The 23,192-nt window shown below is 33.1% G+C and overlaps 1 protein-coding gene across 4 annotated transcripts in view; it reads left to right on the forward strand.

The window, feature by feature from the left end:
* RFX3 (regulatory factor X3) overlaps positions 1–23,192 on the forward strand; it is a 105,630-nt gene that overhangs the window by 79,727 nt on the left and 2,711 nt on the right. For 3 of the 4 annotated variants that reach the window (XM_054004339.1, XM_054004340.1, XM_054004341.1), the window contains 12 exons: positions 1,951–2,025; positions 6,085–6,266; positions 6,817–6,936; positions 9,427–9,548; positions 10,772–10,884; positions 11,648–11,763; positions 12,346–12,500; positions 16,979–17,076; positions 17,347–17,496; positions 18,940–19,148; positions 20,095–20,248; positions 22,336–22,378. In XM_054004339.1, coding sequence (XP_053860314.1) covers positions 1,951–2,025; positions 6,085–6,266; positions 6,817–6,936; positions 9,427–9,548; positions 10,772–10,884; positions 11,648–11,763; positions 12,346–12,500; positions 16,979–17,076; positions 17,347–17,496; positions 18,940–19,148; positions 20,095–20,248; positions 22,336–22,378 — 1,537 coding nt within the window. The remainder of the gene's footprint in view (positions 1–1,950; positions 2,026–6,084; positions 6,267–6,816; positions 6,937–9,426; positions 9,549–10,771; positions 10,885–11,647; positions 11,764–12,345; positions 12,501–16,978; positions 17,077–17,346; positions 17,497–18,939; positions 19,149–20,094; positions 20,249–22,335; positions 22,379–23,192) is intronic. The other variant, XM_054004342.1, reaches the window with a different exon arrangement.

The following is a 23,192-nucleotide window of genomic DNA, read 5'->3' on the forward strand; positions in this document are numbered from 1 at the left end:
GCCTTATGTGATGCACTAAAAGTGAACACAGATTCTTTGCCTTCAGTGGCCATGCACATGACATCTACTAAAAGAAACTCCAGCAACAAAAATCTCCCAAATGATGAAAAGCCCAACAGTTACCCCCAAAAGCCGTGGAATCAATATGGCATTGAGGAGTCAGTGTCATCTATAATGCCTCTTTTCAAGTGAAATTACTAGACACCAATTTTTTTGCAGATTGGTTCTCTGAACAAAGAAGACCACAAGTTGCAGCAACAAAATGAGAGTAGGGCAGCAGTGGGAATGAGCAGCAGGTAGTGTAACCCTGGTGTACAGTACTGCTGTGGATTAAGCACTGTGGTACATGTGACCTAACATTCAGATTTAGGATTTAAATGTCTGTACACTCTCAATTGTTTGATTGTAGTATTTTTTTAGGAAGGGTAACTCTCTGGCTACAATATATAGTAAACTGACAGTATGATGATCTTTTGAGCTTGTAGTTTTTTTCTTGAAGCATGCTTTTAAAATTCAATCTTTCCTGTGTGATTGAATACTTTGACCTCATGGTATTTTCCACTGAAGCAAGTCAATGAAGAAATCAGACTGTTAAAAGAAAGAACATTATTGCCAAGCAGGAATGTTTTCTTACATAGTAATTGTATATATTTAATAAGGTACTTTCTTAAAAACTTGCAAAGCTAATGTTACACAATTAAAAGAAATAACTCCTCACAGCTAATATATTAAAATACTTGTCAGTTGACCTGGAAAAAAAGGAGAAACTATTTTTACAGGTAAATACAGATATCCGCTATAGTAGTTTTCCATTTCTACTATACAGAGAGTAAATTCAGGCAGTATTGATAAATTATGTCACTAAAATGATAATTAGTATTGTGGTACTTGAAGTACGATAGAGAGGGCTCATTAAAAATGTTTACAGAAATCATTACAAGTATTTTTTTAAAAAGTTTAAGTGGTGATTCCATTGCTTTCATTTTGGCCATTTATTGTAGCTAATAATTGTGTGCCTTTTCTTACTGTGCATTCCATTGTCTCTGTCATTTTCATTGTTGGTTTTTGCTCTTCTGGCCCCCCAGATTTTTTTCTTGAATGTTGTTGCCAAACCAATCAAAATAAAAATATCCATTGTTACTTAAAAGGAAAAGAAAGAAAATGGACATGAGAGTAACCATACATTTGCATTTGAAAAAAATATACTTTGTATTTTAGTTATACTGTGTTTTCTTTTCCTTTTTAAAAGCAAAATTCTTGTGAACAAATCTGCTTTTCCAAAGGCTGGATCCTACAGTCTGTATAACTCCTGACTTTCCATTTACTTTGACAGCTGGGGATCTTCAAAGGGTGCTGGCAGGAGTAAGGGTTGATGTCCTGTCCCAGCAAAGCTAATGGTGTAAAGCCTATTGAATTATTTTGGTTTGGGATTTGATTCTGTGATTTCAGATAGTTAAAGTTTTGTTTCTAATTCAATTCTTATTGCAAGCTCTGCATGTTTCTTCCTGGTATAATTGAAAGGAAAACATATGGAGGCCTTCCAGAAAATCGTTTAGGATTTTTTTTTTTTTTTTTTTTTTTTTTTTTTTTTTTTTCTTTAGTGGTTATGTTTTTGTTCAGTCTGGGTTATTTTTATTTCAATGCAGCTCACCAGTAATTCTACTTCTTTGAGCTCATTCTGAGCAGCTTGGAAGATAAAATGAACCTTGAGGCTGTGATCCTGCTGTATATGTGCAAGCAAAATTGGATATGTGCAAAGACTTTCTGATCTTATTGAGGAGTCTTGTGTTCACTGAGACACTAGAAAGAGGCCTTTTAATAAAATATATGCCCTAGCCAGGAATAAAACAGGCATTTCTGTTGATCTGTAAGGAATCTGTCAAAACTTCTCTGATCAGGCTTTTTTACTATCCCATCTTGAGTCCTTTTTTTAATGACATCTATTATCAGATTGAAATGGCGATTGAGACACTGCAAAAGTCTGATGGTCTGTCCACTCACAGAAGCTCTCTTCTCAACAGCCATGTAAGTTGTCTCTTCTTCACATACACTCTCTCTTGCTTGTTCTGCATGCTTAGCCTGCCTCTAAATGTTTGTTTTATTTTATTATTACTTTTTGCTCTTAATCTTCCCATCTTAGTTGCTTGTAATCTTCTACTACACCTCCCATGGCTTTATTTTGTCAGATTAAATGTCTTTATGGTATATTGCAGAGTGTTACCTGTTTCCTATGCTGTACACCTGTGTTAGGATGAGTTAACACATTTGACTGTTTTGCGGGTTACAGTGTAAATGTCAAGCTAAGGTTCAATTAATTCTAAATTAGCTGGATTTTGGTATTTTAAATACAATTGTCTACATCATAAGAACTGTACCATATACTAATTTTGTGGCATGTGAAGAGGAAGAGAATAAACAAACAGCACACCTAAATAATATATTTAGGTTATTCTTAGGCGTTTCTTCATTTATTCTGACTAGTGAGTTTATTTTGAAATGTCTTATTTAAGAATCCTAATGATCCTTCTGATGACCTGGTAAAAATTGAAAGCAGTGCCTTAATTTGAAGAAATTAAGAAATGTCTTATTCATCTGCCTTTTACTTTGTTCTTATCCTGCAAGTCTTACAGTAAGTTAAGAACTTTTCATAGACAAAGCTAAAAGATATTTGCAGAAAACATCATTTCCAAATATAGTGATAAGTTCATTATATATAACTTTAAAATAAAGGAAAAAGAACAAGTTAATTTTAAACTTATTATATAAATGATATTATTACTTTGTAAGTTGTTAGCATTTCTGAATTTTTTTTTTCTGTTGTTACTTATGGTTTTGAATTTTGTATTTTTGCCATGTTGATTGGTTTGTATTCATATTACTTTTTTTTTCCTTCTCAGCTTTACTTATTATATAAATTCAAATACCATTATTGCTTTATGGAAGAAATTGAAATTTAGTTTGCACTCTGAATGTAGAATATGATAGTAGAGATTGTCCTTTGTAAATCAAATTAAAAATGTATACTTTAGAAGGTTTGGGTTTGGATTTGGATTTTTTTCTCCTGTAAGGGTCTGTTTTTGTTGAAATTAAAATTAAAAATGTTTTGTGGAGAATTTAGGCAAACTGTTTTTGTTAAACATAAAATTTAAAGAGGAAAACTGTATTACAAAAAGTTACAGGAAATTATGTACAGAAAGACATTTAGATTCCACCTTATGTGCTTCCAAAATAATTATTTTGAAGATAAGGTGACATCAAAATTATTATTTAAATAATAATATATATTATTGGACTGATAATATCAAAATCATTGTTTAAATGTCATTTTTAACAGACTCTAACTTTTTTGGGAATGTTTTAGAACTATCCAGAAAGACTTAAAACATTAGAACTATTCTAAGTTTGTGCTTAAACCTGTTAGGAAGTCCATAGTCTTTGTATAAAACCAAGAAAGATTATAAGATAAGCTGCAGTGCCTCTGTAAGCTGTGTTTCACTCATTCCTAGTTCTAGGCACTATTCACAGTGTCTTCCTAATAACAAGATTTGCACAGAAGATCACAGTCTTTCCAGCTGTGAAGACTTACCATGGTATTTCTTGACTGTCAATGCTTTGTGAAAAATACTGTGATAGGGATGTATCTTTGACTCTGTGGGGAAAGAAAAATTTAAAACAACCCTTGTACACATTTTTGTGGCAAAAAGTTTTTCCTGCATTTTTTGTCTTTTTGAAAGAAATTTAAAATCTAGATCAAGCCGACAGGATGCTTTGCCTGTTTTTAAAGCACTGCTTATTGTCTTTAAACTCAAGGACAGTGTAAAGGAAATTCAAGTGCAGATGTACTCTTTGTCTCTTTAAATTTTTCTTGAATTTGCCTTCTAATGGTTTGGTTTGGCATTTATTAAAATAATAGGCTTAACAGATTTTAAAATAGAATTCTAAATTGTGTTTTTAATTAACTTATACACTTAGCAGGTGATAAATTAATTTGTGGAAATAGTTTCGTTTGGGATTTAAATTTTCACCCTTTGATACCTCAATGAGGTTTTGTAGGATTTTTTTTCCCTAAGTACATGAGTTCTCATTTTAAGGAGTTCATAATTTCTCCTCTGTTTTCTTTTGTTTCTTGATGTATTTCTGCATGGGATCAACTTTCTCAACTAATTGATAGTTGAGTGTTTTATAAATGTTGCAGCTTAAAATCACACTCAGTTTTACAGGTGTGGCTCTGTAAATATTTCATACCTTTCCCCATCTTACCAGTACGTTATGGTCAGTACTACAAATTTATAAGCTGTGACTCAAACCTGAACAGTTTTAGAATTGTATTTTAGCTTGATAGAAAAATGTTTGGATTCTTTAAAATAATACTTGGATTCCATTTTCTCTTAAAATCATTAATTAACTGCACTTTTTCTTCCGGGCTATAATCTATCAAGCAAGGGTTTCAAGCCCTTACTACTAAGTAACTCCTTCCAAGAGCAATAATTCTTATATTGCACTTAACTTTTGATTTGGGTTTTTTGTGTGTTGAATAATGCAAATTATGTTTGAAATAACATCTGTTAGAAATTAATATAATTAATGAAGTGCACTCAAAGTGATTAATAATAGATCAGAAACCATCTGGAGGAAAATATATTTAATGCTACATACAACTTAATTACAAAATAATTAATTTTTGTTTGTCAGTCTTTTGGGATTGGCAGAGTTTATCCCCATGGGGAAGGCAGAAGTACTTCATGTTCTGTATCGTTCTGATTCAATTCTAGATGTAATAATATATGACAAGTGTTATATAAAAGTATTAATAAAAATAGAGATGTAATAACAGATTCTCAACATGGATAGATTACAACTGTTGAAAGTCATAATTACCTTTGTTTGTAAGCCAAGACAGGCTTATGTCCGATCACTAGTGAAATAAGTTTAATATATTCACACAAAACTCAAATATTAACAATTACACCTTTTCTTCAGCTGTATTTCAAAACAATAGATGCTCAGTTTGGAAGCACTTGTAAATGTTAGTACATATAAAACAATGATAAGTGATGATTCACTGTACTTCTTCATTTTCTTTATTTGAAATGCAAAATTGCCTGCAAACCAAGCTAAACATTTTATGTCTTGGAAGCATTGCATCTTCTCTCTGTATTTTTCTACAGCTTAGAAAATTCTAGGGATCCATGACAAGTACTGAGAAAAATAAGGAAAATGTTGACTTATCAAAAAACTAAAACAATGAATTTTAATGTATTTTCAGACTATATTGGTTTTTATATATTTTGTCATTTTCCTTTAATATTGAATCTAGGAGTATTAAATTGTCCTTTTAACTTTTTTTTGTATATTAGCAACAGCTAGAGGTGTTTCATGAGTGTGCTGTACTTAGAATATGCAGTGATGTTACATAAAGTCTCTTCTTGCATGTTTCTAATTATCTACCACAATTACATTAAAAGATTACCGTTTTCCCAATAAACTCATTCTGTTCCTTTTGGAAGTCAAAGGCAAGCAGGCTACAGCTGAAAGGGTTTGTATCCTTAATGATTCATAGACGTACCAATTATTTTCAATGTTACCTAGGTAGCTCTTTGACTTTTATGCAGTAGCTTTTTTCTTATCTGTATCTTAATGTTTTTTAATAACAGACAAAGAGAAACAGTATCATATTCCAGATCTACAAATACATTAATTACTTATTATGCCCAAGGAGTTTGTTTTCTGCAATTTATGTGTATTACATTCATGATTCCTTTATTCTTTGTGGTACTAACAATTTTTCTCCAAAGCATCAATACCTTTATCACATACTGATGTGTGGTACTGAATAAAAATATTTTAAGAAAAGGACACTTTCCTGAAGTCACAAGTGCAATGAATTCTGCTATTCCCTGATAATTCTGAAGATATTAAAGCATTATTGTTTAACTACCATTTAAAGACATTCTGAAGAAAGAAGTAATTTTTAATAGACCTGAAGAGTGGTTCCAACTGTCAGAAGTTAATGCTGTATGGCTACGATATTTTTAATAAAGTATATAATAGAGTTTGTTTTTTTCTGTCTTGTATGTGATATAGCTTCAATGGCTTTTAGACAACTATGAAACTGCAGAAGGAGTGAGCCTTCCAAGAAGTACCCTTTACAATCATTACTTACGACACTGTCAGGAGCACAAGTTGGATCCAGTCAATGCTGCCTCCTTTGGAAAACTCATACGGTCAATCTTCATGGGACTACGGACCAGAAGACTTGGAACTAGGTTTGTGCAATTGAAATCCTGAATTATAATAAAAAATAAAGGTAATAATTATGAATAAGAAAGTAGTCTGCTAGGAAAAAGAATACATAAGACCTGCATTAAAATATTAGTGTTTCTGTCATGTTGAACAGTTGAACAATTCTATGTTTTTTCAAGATATTATAGTTTTATTTCTTCTGCTTTTGACAGTTTATATGTTTATATTTTGGTAACTACACATCAGATTTTTATCATTATAAATAAAACATAGTTTTCCATTTGGAAATCACTAAGAATACTGTTTGCCCATAACTAGATAAAATGTATTTATTTACGGTTCATTTTTCTTACTCAAGTGGAGTGCAAGTTAATATGCTGATAATATTTGTTTAAAAGAGTGAATTAATTTCTCAAAGGTAGTAAAATGACACTCATGTAAAACAGGTATGACAGGAGAGCCAGACCTGATTTGTGTGTGTTGTTTTCCAGTCAATGTAAATTGTAAAGTAAATGTAATGTGAATATGTAAAACTAGTATTATTGCTCTTTTAATTCTTGCTCTTTCATAAAGGGGGAACTCCAAATATCATTACTATGGGATTCGCGTCAAGCCAGACTCTCCTCTTAATCGACTACAAGAGGACATGCAATATATGGCCATGAGACAACAGCCCATGCAGCAGAAACAGAGGTAAAGTGTGAAACACAACTAATCACACTATTTCTAGTTCATCAAGTCTTACTTTTCCTCACATGGACAGGTTTGGATTCCTGTTCAGCTTTTTTGCTGTGAAAACCAAAGTGTGCTGAATACCCAGTTGATGTCAGTGATGTCAGGCACCGGTCAATGTGAAAGAATATTTACCTAGAAATTGTCATGAATTTGCAGAAAATAAATAATAATAAAATGGCCAATAATATGAACAGATTCTTAACTATATTAAATTCTTGTCCCACAAGCTGAATAAAAGCAGTAAGAGCTTTAACTTCAAACATTCCTGTTTCTTTTCATTGTTGTATCATTTTTTGTTCACACTTCTTATCAGAGAAGTTGCTATTAAGTTGCTTGGAATTTATTTCATGTCCCTGTGAAGAATTAATATGACCACAATGGTTTGCCTCCAAGTACATGTAAGTATGTTCCCTTAGTATATGTTGTTCCTGAGGAACCCGTAAGAGCTCAGAAGTAGTTGAAAGCTGTGGCACAGGGCTGTACAGGTGATGAAAAAATGTGTGAATAAGCATATTAAAAACTATGTTAAACAGAAAATTTTAGGGGAAAAATTGGAAATGAGTACATTTCTTTGAAATTAATTTTGATTTGACTGGTGTCATTAGCCAGTAATATTACCCTAAAGTAAAATATGTTAGATGCATAATTTCATGACACTCATAGATAGAAGAGCACTGTATCAAGCAAGTCACCTTTAGAACATATACTCCTCCAAAAACATTCAGTTGAATGGCAGTTTGGTATAGTGTACCAAGTATATTTTGTGTCCTTGTACACAACTGAGATATGGAAAACACAACTTCAAACTATTATTTCAAGCACAAAGATCATTTTGATCTGAAATGATTTTACTGTCATTACAGTACTGTCAGTACAGATTATTTACAACACTAAATGAAAGCTCATGATAAGGTATATGATCTTAACTATCTTTTGCTGAGATAATACAGGAGCATGAGATGTCTCATAATAACATCATATAGAAAATGCTTGTTACAAAAACTGTGGCAGGATTATATAGTAAGGAATGATGATAGATATTTACAAAATGTCCCAGCAAGTTTATTTTACCCACTCAATCTCATACACTTAGACATTTCATTCACTTGCATTCAAAATTACACATGTGCACCAAAACATATGCCACAATGGTGTAGCTGGAATAACTTCTGGAAAAATGATGCCAGTCAGCTAAACATTGTCACATCTTTTGTCTTCTTTGTGATTCACAAAGAAAACATAATTTTGGAATTTCATTATATAGCTGTTAGAACTGGATATTTCTTTTTGTATTATTTGCTTGATTATTTTATTTAACACTACTGTATGTCTTACATAATTCCCTTATTTTCCTTACCTAAGTATGTTTGGCATCATTTTCTTAACTTTTAGTCAGTATGTTCCTTGATTATATCTGAACAAAATCACACATATGGCACTGTGTGCACTTCTGTGCCCCATGTTTTGCACTTGCACACATGTACCAGCACCAACATGCACCCAATTCAGGCTCAATTCACACCAATCCTAAGCTCTGCTGCAAGAATCTGTAAAGGTGTTGATGAGGGGTGGGAACTGGAAGGTACCGTTATGCACAATAGCTGGCTGTTACATTAAAAATACTGGGCTCTAGGAGGCTTAGTATTTAACTTCAGTGTTTCATATATGATGGTATGTGTTCTTACCATTGTTATCCAAGTGTATTGAAAGATTCTAGTGGGATTTATTAACAGAGAACTAAAAAACTGAATATTGTAATTTTCATTATTGTGGTAATCTTTCTCTTTTGTCAGCTTATTAATATTTCTAGTGGTTCTTTCGTCTTTTAAATCAGTGGTAAATTGCAGTCAATATACTTTTTTTCTGGGTAATTATTCCAATTCTACCATCTCTATCAGACACATCTAATTGAATAAATACTTCTAGTTCTCTTCAGCAAAGGCTGCAGACTGAATGTGCGCCTCATTTTTCTTCATTCCTTTTCTTAATTTGGGGACTGTGAACCTTTTGGATTTCCATAACTTCAATATCCCAAAGCACTCGTTTTGAAGTCTTCATTATCCTCAGACAGTATTGTTGTTTCTTCTTAAAAGTAATGAAACATTACCTTTGTATTACAAAATTATGTCAATCTGTGTCAAAAGGGAATGTTTTGATTCTTTTTGGTATAAATTTGCTGGTGTAACAATACGCTGTTACTAAGCTAAATTCTACCAGAAATTGGGAGTACTGCTGGAATATCACCTTTGTGAATTCTGTAATGCATTGTTAACACTCTGGCTTCCCTTAGTTGTTTTTTCTTCTGTTTTTTACAAAGTAAGAAAGAATCTCTAAATTCTTTTGACACTTGTCCTGAAAATTTTATTTTGAGATAGAAAAATCAAACTCAGTGTTTAATTTATGAAGAAGTAAACAGAAAGGATAATTTTGTACTTGATATTTTTGCAGGTATAAGCCTATGCAGAAAGTGGATGGAGTTGCAGATGGCTTCACAGGAAGTGGTCAACAGACAGGCACATCTGTTGAACAAACTGTAATTGCCCAAAGTCAACATCATCAACAGTTCCTAGGTATGAAAGCAGGTTTTATACAGCTATATAAGTAAGATGAACTTTGTTTTCATACTGAATGTCAAGCCAGACTAGTAAAATAGTTGCGTCTGAAGTTATCATGCCCTCTCTAAAATCCTTACTCCCAACAGAACAGAAAGGCACTTAAATTACACTTTACGTAATTTAAGTCTTATGTAATATTTAATATGCATCATGTAAGTATAAAAGGAAAAACAGGAAAAAAACCAGTGTGAGATATACTTCATATTACATAAATATGAAGTTGTTTGCATAATTATATTAAATGTGCTTATTGAAATTCCTGCTATGAAAGTCGTTTCCTTCATGTGCATTACAGTGCATTTTATTTCATGAAAGTTGCCGCAGGGGGATGGTATCGCACTACTATGCAGGTTAGCCACCCCTGTCTGTTTTGAAAGGGTGTTATAGTTTTGTCAGTGGAAATAGACAAATAGTTTCAACTGGAAACCTAAAGGTCATGTTTTAAAATATCCAAATAGTGGATTTGTTGACCAGTTAAGCATGTATTCCAGTCATAGAAACAAATCATAATTTAGTTAATTGTTTACGTAAAAAGAGTACTTGGCTGTGCTGATAGAGTGTGCTATTAGTATAGGCTTAATTGGTTGGGATTTTCAACCACCAAATCCTTTGGCTTGATTTTGGTATTACTAAAACCGTTTGGAGCGTAAGGTGTCATTAAAATGTTTTGAATCTTCTTTTCCAGGTACCTTTCAGTCCAGTATTTTTATCTTACCAGCTTGTCTCTTGGAAACATTTGTGGCAAATAGTAAAAGCACACATTGGCTCTACTTGAAAGTCTAGTAAATGTCAAGTAAAAATGTATAATCAGTTTATTAAGCTCCATCACACCTGGCTGCGTGGAAACTCTTCAGCTGAGCAACAAAAAAAAATTATTCAAGGATTAGTCTCTCCTGCACTGACTCTACATATTTTCTTTGTGATAGTCTGAAAAAGCATGTGTTAGGTTTTCCATATAGGTATACTATATACATGATAGCATTTTAATCTATTCAAGTATAATTTTGTATTTTTTACTAGAAATTATTAATGTATTTAGTATTTTGGCATACAACAGGATTAAATAATTTCCCCTTTGAATATTATGACCTTTGGGAATTTATTTCTATGTATAATCCTTATTTTTTTTTAACCATACTGTAACTGGCACCTCTTTCATTATGTTGTCATGACAACAGATGCATCTCGAGTACTGCCAGAGTTTGGAGAAGTTGAAATATCTTCTCTGCCAGATGGTACTACCTTTGAGGACATCAAATCACTACAGAGTCTTTATCGAGAGCACTGTGAGGTATTTCCTATAAACCATTTATTTTCGAAAGTTCATGACTTTTACTGAAGGCCAGTACAGGAGAACAGTGCCAAATATATATTACAGCCATGATAGTGGCATGTGACTTTTCCCACAATATTTTACTTATCTCAATGAAATGGAGAGCAAAAAGGGTTTTCTGAATGATCCCCTTTAGCGGGGAAAGAGTTACATGTAATAAATACTGAGAATGAAATGTTGTTACATGTATGTTTTTCTTTATGTTAGACTTTAGATTGTGTATGCAGATATTTGGTTTAGTTGTAGGAAATGTAAATCAGGTTAGATTATAATTTTATTTTCTAGCAGTAACATTTTTCTCGTATTGAAGAAACATTAAGACATTTAAGCTACATTTGATACTGAACAATATGTCTTTTAAAATTATTTTTGAAGGTGCTTCAACTTACAAGGCATTATGTAAAGGAGTAACATGTCAGGTTTACTTTTGTTTGCAGTAGCAGTAGATATTTTCTGTTCCTAAATTCCTCTGATATGTTTACACAGGCCATGCTAGTTCCCAGAGGCTTCCATGCAAGTCTCTGTGTACAACAATTTATCGTGCTGGATAATTTATGGGTATCAAAGGTAATAAAACAGGTGCCCTTTATAACTTGAGAAATTTAGAGTTTGCCTTGGTTCCACTCTGTGATGAATGAAAAGAGCTGTAGATGTAGTTGGAGTTGGGAGTGGAGGGATTCTGGGTAAAAGACAATATGATCTCATGTTTCATTTTTTTCAGGCAATACTGGATGTGGTTGTTAATCTTCAATTCAGCCTGATAGAAAAATTGTGGCAAACTTTCTGGCGCTATTCTCCTTCTGCTCCACCTGATGGCACTCCTGTTAATGAACCAAGGTCAGTAAATGTTTTTCTTTGTTTAATGTGTCTCATGATAATGTAAGTGTGAAATTTAAAAAATCTTATTAGTTTTAAGGTAGTAATTTTTTCTCCTATGATTATTTTCCAAATTGAATTTACGTTGTCTGCTAGTTTTGTATAGCCTGGGTATATGCCAAAGGACTGTCTTGGAACAGTTGTGTCATCCATGGAGGTATTTTGCATAGACAACTACAGTGAAGTTGTCTCTTCCCAATATTCAATCCACTTCTTTTAAGCCAAAAGGATCATTCATATGTCTGCACTATTTATGAGCTGTGGGAGCCTTATGGAGACATTTCTTAAATCCATTTCCACATGAGACAACATGTAAATAAGTTATATTGGGTGCAACTGAGACATCTATGACGCCTGTATAAAAAAGTACATTTTAACACCCAGGTTTTTACCTGCTGTAAATCATAGAATCATAGAAACTTTAGGTCAGCAAAGTCAAATTCAACTGTTAACCTAGTGCTGCCATGTTAGCTGCTAAACCATGCCCCTAGGTGCCATAAATGCATTATCATTTATTAATTTGCTACATTTTTTTAACACCAGCAATCTGAGTGAAATAGAAAGTCGACTTCCTAAAGCAAAGCTGATTACCCTGTGCAAGAATGAGTCTATTCTGAAATGGATGTGTAACTGTGACCATGTGATGTACCAGGCTTTGGTGGAGATTCTCATTCCTGACGTCCTTAGACCTATTCCTAGTAAGTTCAACACCTGAAATATTTTGTAAAGATTTTTCTGCAAGCATGTATATGATGGAGATGTACTTCTGCCTCACAGGGCAACTTAAGAAAAATATTTGGAAGTTATAAAATACTGTATAAGTTATCCTTAGTTTTGTTGTGTAAAGAGTTGTGCTGGGAAATGCCTACATCACAGACTAATCTTTGATTAGTCTGGAAGAGAACTGTGGTCTCTATGATTCCATGTTTGGAGAGGTGGTCCTTCATCCCTAACTGCTGAAATCAATTCTAATAACTGTTAAGGCAATGAAAAAGTCCTAGTCCAATTTATTGCTCTAATCTACTGTTTTCCTGTCATACATCCTGCATGAAATAGTGAGTGATTGTCCAGTCATACCACCATTGCCAGGAGCAGAGCTTTCTTTTCAAATTTAATTTTACTAGAATCTGTCATTGCTCTAGCAATGTATTTTTATGCCGGTCTTTGGTAGAAAACAAATTTATGTGAATGAAGTTTAACTCCTTCATGAAGTATTTATTCTGTCACTGTCCTAAATATTATACTGCAATCATGTTAGCAACCCACTAAAACCCTCATAATTCCTATGTACTATCTTCTTCCAATGAAAAAAACCCAGTAATTACTTTAAAAAGTTGCACTGATTTTTTTTTAATTAGGGCTGTAAGTAGTTTTGCAGGTAACAAAGCTATATTGTCATGCTGTGAACACCTCCTCTGCTATAGTGAGTCAAGCAGTAATAAGCACTCAGTAAGAATATTTGGTGGTAGTGCCTTGCAAAAAAGTTTTATTGACTTATTGCTTGCCAGTGGAATAAAATCAGATTTTAGCAAATTATGGATAATACCAAAAAAATTGAAACTGGAAATGTATAAAATATGAAGGTTTGCCATTTACAATGCACATTTTACCTTTTGTGTAAGAAACAAGCAAGTTCTTGGTAGCAATTGAAATAATTTGTGCATCTATAAAGCAGAATAAAGGAAAAATGTTTTCTTAAATACATGCAATTATTGACAACTATTACTTGTGTAAATTATTTTGCCTTGGTTTATATTTAAGGTTTTACTTCTCTAATGTCAATACCATTAGGTAAGATTTTAGAGTAATATAGTGTATCACAAACAATTAGGTAATAATAAAAACTCCCACAAATTTAATTATAACATTTAATAGGTTGAATGAAAACTCTCACTTTCAAAAGCAAGTTAATTTCTGAATAAAAAGGTAGTACAGACAGTTTTTCATCAAGTCTGATCCTCTCTTTTTCAGTTGCTTTTCCTGTAAAGCCTGGCAGTCTCTAGAGAGATGTTTAAATTATATCATGCTGTCTTCCTGCCTTGCTTTGTATGACGCGTTGGGCATTGCCAGTACAGGATTTCAAGAAAATGGGACAAAATCAATTAATATCAATAACTAGATGCATCATGTCCTTTTCATGCTATTTCTTTCTTTCAAGAATAATCAGTCATATTTGAATAATTGATACCTACTGTGTTTGACATTCCTGTTTTGGGGATGGTTATCAGACTGTTGGATTCAAACACATCATCTGATCCCAGGACAAATTAATTCCAAGACACTTCTGCCTCCTTTTTGAACAGTCCAGTGGTTTTCTGCTCACAATTGCACTCACTGAACTACCTTTGGAAGACAGCTAACATATTTTCTTACTTTATCCTTTAGGACCAGCTAACTAAATGGCTTTTTTTAGCAGCTTCCCTTTAAATGATGGGCCATCCAAATTTCTTCTTCATTGTTAAATGGTTAAAATCTTATGATTTTTTTAAACTCCTGCTTTTGAATAAAAGCATCTCCAGTCATTACAAGAGACTAAAATAATGGGTTATGGTTGAATCAAAAATGCAGCTGGGTGAAGCAGACAAATTCCTCATCGTCTGTGGGAAAATAGCAGTTTATTGGAAAGTTTGGACTCTGTAGAGGTGCTGGGACTATGAACGCTTCATTAAAGGCATGTTTATGATTTTTTTGAATAAATGGGAAGATAACAGCAGCTGCTGCTCAAAATAGGGAAAAATATTAATTTGAAAGGGGCTTGAAGAAAGCATAATTTTTTCAAAGTTTGTTTGTTTGTTTTGGGTTTTTTGTTTAGATCTTTCGTGTTTTTTCTTTTAGACAAGTCCTATTGTTGATACATATTACTAGACTAGAAAAAAAAATAGACTGTTGAAGAAAAAAATTTTTAACCTCTGTGTTAAATTTATCGCATATTTATATATCGCAAATATTTCGCACCCACAGAATGAGTGAAGAATTGCAGTATATAAAACAACAAATTCCGTTTCCTAAGAAAGTGAAATGCTGTCCATTGGAGTAAGGAATAAAGACTATAATTATCTAATGTCCTGTTATGTTTTAGAATGGACATCTTGCATCTTTTCACATGGCAGAATGGACAGTAACAAATTTGCTTGTGAGTTAGTTTCCATGATAGGTGGAGAATTTATGCAAAACACACTTCCATGCCATATTACACAATTCTAGACAGACAAAAAATTGAAGTAATGGAAAGACTGTAAAGCTCAGTTTTGTACAAGTCAGAGGGGTTTTTTGTTCAGAAGTCAAGCTTTTTAGGTGCTTAGGCAAATCAAACTTTCCATAATTGCCATTGCCACATCTTTTAGTGCGTGACTAGCAGCACTTAATGATTTAGGCCATTCACTTTTCACCATGCTTATCATACAAAGATTCTTGAAAGAGTTCAGATGAACTTAAAAGTTCAAGGATGTAGGTATTATTTTTGGTTTTGGTAATTGCTAGATGTGTAGTTAGGGATATGAGAAAAATCCTGTATTTCATATATCTCCAAAGGTCATTAGAAATTCATGATGGTTCTGTACAATACTGATGCCTGATTAGCTACTTTTGCTATTTTATTTCTTCAGAACTTAGAATTCATTTTATTTGTTCCTTTTTGTTTCTAGTTAAAGGCCTGAGCTGCTTTTCCATATTTATTTTTAAAGGAGATCAGCATTACAGTGGTGCAAATAATTTTTTAACATATATACACTTGGGTAAAAAAGAGTAATGAGAACACTAGAAGTGAAAAAATGGTAATATTTTTCTTAAATGTCTAAGTACTATTCATACAGTATTTACATTATTACTTCCATCTTGTCTGGTAGGTAATAAAATGTGAGTGAATACATTGTCAATTAGCAAGTGCACAGAAATAATTTACAAAGCAACACAAATGAGCTAGGGGATTGACAGGGTTGAAGAATAAAGCTTGTTCTTCACATGTAAACCTTAAAGAAGGAAAACACCTGATACCTTAAAAGGGCTCAGCTAACACAGATACTTTGTAAGATCAAATTGTGGTCAGCTAAGCAACCAAAGGTGTGGTGAGTTATAAGAATTACCAACATGGATTCTACTGCTTATGACTGCAAGTTTGAAGACACGTGAAAAAGATATCACAAATAATACAGTTTCTCTTTTAGTAAATTTACATTTCTGATAGAAAGCTTTATTTTTAAAATATATTATTAAAAAAAAGGTATTACTTCCTTAGGTTTTTTCCTCTTTACTTTTGTAGTTGCATTCATTCTCTAGTAGTCTTCAGAAACCTTTAGTTTTTTCTTTTTTTTTGCCTACTTTGCAGCAGTTTGAGCGTAGTGCTGTTATGTCAATGTGCAAGCTTTAGGCATGGGAAAGCTGGGATTCTATCACTCAGAAGATACGATTTTATTTTTTCCAGATACTGTTCCTTGGGACAATACTTCCTGTCCTCCTCTTTTGATAAATTAAAAGTTCTGGTTTTAGTAATGCAGAGTACTATAGGGGCTTCTTCAGTGTCTCTCTAAATCTGACAGCCATTCAGCATTTCTGTGGATGCTATAGAAAAGAAACAAAATGCACACAGATTTCACAGTCATTTGAATAATTCCACTTCCTGTCAGTGAAACACACTCCTATATCTTGCTTATTGATGATATCCTTAAGGACTGCATGTGAACGGAATTTATTCTTTAAAACTGAATTAAGCAGCACTATGACATAGTTTAAGATTACTTCAGACTTATTTGAGGAAATTGCAGTATTCCTATAAGTGGATTTTCCCCCAGACTTTTGATTTTTGAAAGAGGTGTCTAGGTAAAATGGAAAGCTGAAAATTTGTCATGGAAAATTCCACCACAATTGCTGCAGTTAGTGTTGTTCTTGTATAGAGTGCCCAAGACAATACTGCTAAGTCACAAACTTCTTTGGAAGATTGTCTGGTGAAGAAGTCAGAACTGTTTATTAAACCAAAACTAAAAATAATTATTACATTATATTATTAATACATTATTGTGTAATCTTTATCTCAGTGAGGCATTTTGAACCTAGACTAGATCTGTCTAGTAAGTAAATGCAGCAGACCTGAAAGTTGGGCACAAGAGTTCTGAGGATGCAAAACATTTCAAGACAGGTGCACTGCTTTATTTTCATTCTGTTTTTATTCTCCAATGTGCAGGTGCCTTGACCCAAGCCATTCGCAATTTTGCAAAAAGCCTTGAAGGTTGGCTTTCAAATGCCATGAACAATATTCCACAAAGGATGATACAAACCAAGGTAGATGAAACTTGAAGTACTATTCTTGTAGTGGCAAACTAAGTGGACAATAGCATTTAAAAGGAGAAGCATTTTAACATTAATGCTAAATATCATGTTTAGCATCAAGCATCAAATAATGGCAGAGGAAATAATATTATTTGATCTTCTACATGGTATAATTCAAATATGAAGACTCATTAATATACACTGTTAAAATGAAAGTCAAAACTCAATCTGTAGAATTAATCTACAGAGCACAATATTTAAAAATAACAAATTTCATTGTAGGTTGCCGCTGTAAGTGCCTTTGCCCAGACTCTGCGAAGATACACATCTCTTAATCACCTGGCTCAAGCAGCTCGTGCTGTGCTTCAAAATACTTCTCAAATCAACCAGATGCTCAATGATCTCAACCGTGTTGATTTTGCCAATGTTCAGGTAAAATTTAGTTTTGAATAGCAGGGGTTTTTTAAGTGTTACTTCTTCTATGATTTTGAACATTATTGTCAGGCATCATTCTATCAAGAAAGCTAAGTGCTAATATTTTGCTCATTCATATACGTTGTGACTCAGTCCAAATGTGACAGCTTATGCTTTAGGAACATAAGAGCTCAGAACCATTACCTGTTTCTATTTGCTCTCTTGAAATGCACATATTCTTCCAACTTCTATGCAAATGTAGAGCAAATACTTTCTTAGAATGGGTAGTATGAATCGTGTCTTACTAATAGCAAAAATGATATTTTAGGATTGGAACTCAGTAGCATATCTTCTGAATGTCTCTTAAAGTTATTAAATGCATAGCATTTTCAGTAGAGACTGTCTCCATACATTAGTATTAAAACCCCATACATTTTTATTTTTACATGCCTCTGCCTAAATATACAAGATATTTTTACTAAGCTTAATTTCTCTACATGTTTTTGCTTGTCTGAGGAAAAATACTTTGCTTGTTTTGAGGAAAATACTTTTGTCCTTTTGGCCAACAAAGTGAAAGGTTTCAGATACTCTGTTTCTCTTCATTGTAAACAAGTGTTTTAATGTACTTGTTAACACACTTAACAGAAATCTAGTCAAGAGTTCTTGACCAAAGATACAATATATTAAGTACAGTAATGTGTTGACATGACAGAGTCTGTGAATAAGATGTTAACTTGGCCCATGACAACTAGAGTTTCAATGGAAATGGCTTGCAGTTAGTGAGCTGTCATTCTTTTCTCATTTTCTGAATTTAACAGTTAAATTCATTTAAACTTGGTAACACTGACTAAATTGCTGATTGCTGATTGCTGCATAGTGTGTTTCTCTGCTTGTGTGCAGCTTATGTTGTCTTTAAGTAATGTGCAATCTATTACTGCATAGAGTCAGCAAACAATCCTTGTTTGAAGACAAAGTTTCTTTTATAAGACAATGTAATGGGATTTGTCTTTAAGCTTAACTTCTTCAGAACAAAAGGAATGTTGGACTTGATTTCTTGCTATTTCTTTTATTACTTTAGTTCCCTGCATTTGACTCTTCTTCCTGTTTGTCCTGCCTGAAACCCCAGCAAAAAAATTACAAGACATAAGTCTTTCAATAGAAAAATTACAAAAGTAGAAGCCCTTTCTCAAAAATGAATGTGGGAAACAGGAAACTTTTTTTGTTTACATTGTTTGTTCTAATTTCTTTATTTGATGTCTGTTCTTTCATGCTATGCTTTTCCCACCTATTTGCTTTCAACAAAATTACAATAAGCATAAAATAAAAACCACTTCTTGGTCTGTCTAGTAAGTGGGTCCGGTCTCTTTCATCCACTGAACAGTTTAACCTTTGAGATGCAATTACATTGTGTGCCTGGCTTATATATTGTCAATTCAAGAGCTGCCATGTGCTATATAACAGGAGCAGGCTTCCTGGGTGTGCCAGTGTGATGACAACATGGTTCAGAGACTCGAAACAGATTTCAAGATGACTCTTCAACAGCAGAGCACCCTGGAGCAGTGGGCTGCCTGGCTTGATAATGTAATGATGCAAGCATTGAAACCATATGAAGGAAGACCCAGCTTTCCTAAAGCAGCACGGCAATTTCTGTTAAAATGGTCTTTCTACAGGTAGTATTTAATAGATTTTAAAACATTCTAACTATTCTATTAATTGCTGAATTGTGCATTGTAATGAAGTTGACAAATCTAATATCAAACAGTGGCTTGGTACATCATGAAAAATGGGGTTTTTTTCAGAGGATTTCTGTTATTAACCTTGAACTCAGCAAATGAACAGGGACCTAAATGACCCTAGTTTATTGTTTTAAAGACCATCTGAAAATGAATGCAGGTGTAATTTTTTCAAGAGTGAGAAACATATTATTAATTGTTTGGGTTAAAAAACTATGCAGTTATTAAGTCACTGTTTTTAGTGTACTTACTAAAACATTGTGGCATCAATGTTTATTGGATAAGAAAGGTAAAAGCTGGTTTTAATATATGAAAAGAACATTAAGACAAGCATTTTATGTTAGCTCCTTATGGAAACAGTTATCAGAGTAAACCTTGTTCTTTGAACCTGACTGTAGCGACTGCTTGCTGAAGATACGAAGATATAATATGAACACAGTAAGTCTATTGTTTTTAAATTTAAAGTTTCAAAGCTTTTTAAATTCTGGCAATTAAAAGCATTGCCCTGGAAAGATTGACACAACAGACATTATTTGAGCAATAGTTTCTTTAAAAACAAATCGTTTTCTTGCCATTTTAGTTGTTTATGTTTTCAGCAAGTTTCTTTCAAGTTTTACACTTCTTCAATTAGTGGTAGTTATGCTAAGGTCAATACCAGAACCAAACCAGTCTAGTTATTTCCTGTGTGGTGTTCAACCAGTACCTTCTGAGAAAGGAGAGAAGCAAATGATTGCCCTTTCCTTGTCATCCCTTTAAATCAGATATTTGAGGATAATGTTACTTTTGAGAATGTTGGTTTTGAGATGAAATGTCTGTCTACATGGATAAATGTTAAAATGGCTGTGACATACAATACATAAACCTTTTTTTTTTTGTTTAATAGCTCAATGGTGATTCGGGATTTAACCTTGCGCAGTGCTGCTAGCTTTGGCTCTTTTCATCTGATCCGCTTGCTTTACGATGAATACATGTTTTACTTAGTAGAACATCGTGTTGCTCAGGCAACAGGAGAGACACCTATTGCAGTTATGGGAGAGGTAAGATAATATGTAAGAGACTAGACTGATAGGTTTAGTGATGAATTGGAGAAAGTGTTTTTACACATTTTTAAGTGTGTATGTAGAATGGTAGGATGTTCTGCAGTATTACAATAGACTGAGTTACAAATATATACAGTGGTTTCAAACTTGTTTCACTGGTTCATTGCAGGAGTATTAAAATAACATTGAATTCTTAAAATCAGTTATTTCTAAATTAACTTAACTCTTTTATGAATGTGCACACAGATTCATATGCATAGTTCGAAAAATGTTGATCAACTTACAACTATTTTCCACTTTATGAGACCTGAATATTTTATGTGAAAATACAAAATAGCATAGTAATAGGAAAATGTTACTTCTGTGGATCTGTTTACATGCATTTGCACACATAATTCCCACACAGAATGTATACCCTCTTTGACATAAGAAAGCTGGTTTACATGCAGAATTTTGGTTTGTCCAGACCTGTTCACATACCAGTGAAGACATACATAAAGGTTTGCAACACATTTGATTTTCATACAGTTGTTTCAAAGACTATTATCTTATAAGGAAGATCTAGAGTCTCAATGCACAACTATTTTTTTTATACTCAGCTGTGGCATCTGCAAGGCAAAGTTTCTTTTATCCCTCTTCTTTTCAGTAGTTCATCTGACCTTTTATTTTGAGAGAGACACTAAGTAAAGCATGAACTGTTCCCAAAGAATAATGCTTCAAGGTGCTGAAAATGGATATATTTGAAAATGTGCTAAACTGTTAATAGGACAGATTGTTACATTTTTACACTTGCAAGTCACTCTATCAGGTTCCATGTTACCTATAAATTGCAGGTTGAGTTGTCATTCTTCACACAAGATATATTGATAGGCTTATTAAACATTATAAAGAGATTATATACTTCCAAGAGAAGTTGGAAAGTGTCTCAGCTTGCTTTGTCAAATTATTTTATATCATGTGTCATGACATGTTTCAGAAAAATTAAATAATTTTTCTACTTAGTAGAAAGACCCACCATCACTATAGATGCTCTTAGATTTCTTGCCTTATATTTGCAGAAAGTCCTACACAAGTATACAGTTACAGCATTCTTGTTGTCTCAGAAGACTTTATATGATAAAGACATAAATGTAGCATAGGGCCATCTAAAAAGTTTACGAGACTGAATATGGAAATACTGTGAGGAAGTAAGTATTGCAAAATTTTTGGAGATGAGGGGCAGAATAGAAGTAATACATAAAATACATGTCTTCTTATGTTTCTGTGTATTCAATGGCTGAAATAAAATGAGGAAGATTACAGTCCAACAAGCACTGCAAAACAGTATAAACTGGTTGCAGCTGAGAAAAGCATTCTCATACTTCTCCCTTCCTCTTCTTCCACCCTTGGACACAGGTATTGGCAAAATTCTTCTGGAAAAGACTGGTATCATTTATAGCTAGATGTGTATCTGTCTAAATAATGTGCTTTTAATTTGGTATCCACCAATTGGTGGCATTTTACTCTTCCAAATTTCACACAAGAGAAATGGAGGAAGGAAAGGAAAGAAGGTTTATAACTCACATGCAGCTTCTTTTAAAAGCTCTGGATTTTGATGTAAATCAGTTAACAGGTTGTGAAGCCTTTCTCAGCAGTGCCTTTCATCTTCCTTACAGGTAGATTAACAACACTGTGACATACTTCATTTTTGCTCCAGCACAATTAAAATGGTGCCTGGGAAATTTTAAAGACAGTTTTTTGTTATAATATTGGCAGTTATAATTTATAACTGCCATTATAATTTATGGCTTTATAAAACAGAAATAGCTCACTTCAAACAACAAAGGCCCTGAGGAAGCAATCTTTAAAAAAGGTTGTACTTCTCCATTCTAATTTTTGAGGGTTTAGTTAGTGATAATTGTCTTAATAAGCACAAGAGTGAAATGGAATGGGATATTGCTCTGCTATGGATGAGGCTGCAGCTAAGATCATGCATTTGAATGAATGCATCAAACCAGTGGAGCACAGATTTCCTACATCATAGATATTCTAAGTCCACATTTGCTTAAGACTGTGTCCATTTTTTTTAATTGTTTATTTTGCAGTTTGGTGATTTAAATGCTGTGTCCCCTGGAAATATGGATAAAGGTAAGCATTTTAGTATCTCCAGGGTATAAATCTGTTTAGAGCTAATGTGTCTCTAAACAAAATAAATCCTTATGTTTTAAAAACACAAACACAATTTAGAGCTGGATTATCCTTTAAAGTGCATGAATATGCTGTATAGATACATTGATAAAATACAATAGCTATGTATGTACTATGCTGCATGTAATAATGACTGGAGTATTGTAGGTTTGTTTTAAAATAAGAATATTTTGAAGATGTTTATTCTTGTCACAGGGAAATATTTCAATTTTTATGCAAATTTTAATTTTGTTATATCTAATAGGATGCAGGAGAGTAACAGCTGTGGCAAGAAAGACAAGAGTTTTTATGGATATTTAAATGTAGTGAATGTCTTGCTAAGTCAAGAAGCAGAATTGTATGCAAGTAGTCAGGGAGAAATTAGTTCCTTAAATTCTCTTCATGCCCTATTTTGACATGCATTCTTATACTGACTACTTGAGTGATTTGGGGTGATTTGGCTTCAGAACTCAACTAGTGACTATAAGAATATTTGTCAAAATTTGGGGTCAAATGACCACAACTCTCCTCGCCTCAGTTTCCCTATCTGTATCTAAAAGTAACAACTCTTGTTCATCATGTTTAGGAAATGAGGTATTTTCCAATATAAAGTTACATTGTTTGTTAGACCTTTTCAGATTGCAGGCTTTTTTCCCACATCAAAAGTATGTAGCTCAAGTGATCAAACCTGAATCTGTTTATCTATTTGAGATAACAGTTGACTTCTTTTCCATTAAAATTTTAACTTTCAGTTTGTGCTTTATCAGATTGCTCC

The sequence above is a fragment of the Vidua macroura genome, chromosome Z, assembly GCF_024509145.1.
Source record: "Vidua macroura isolate BioBank_ID:100142 chromosome Z, ASM2450914v1, whole genome shotgun sequence".
Classification (NCBI taxonomy): domain Eukaryota; kingdom Metazoa; phylum Chordata; class Aves; order Passeriformes; family Viduidae; genus Vidua; species Vidua macroura.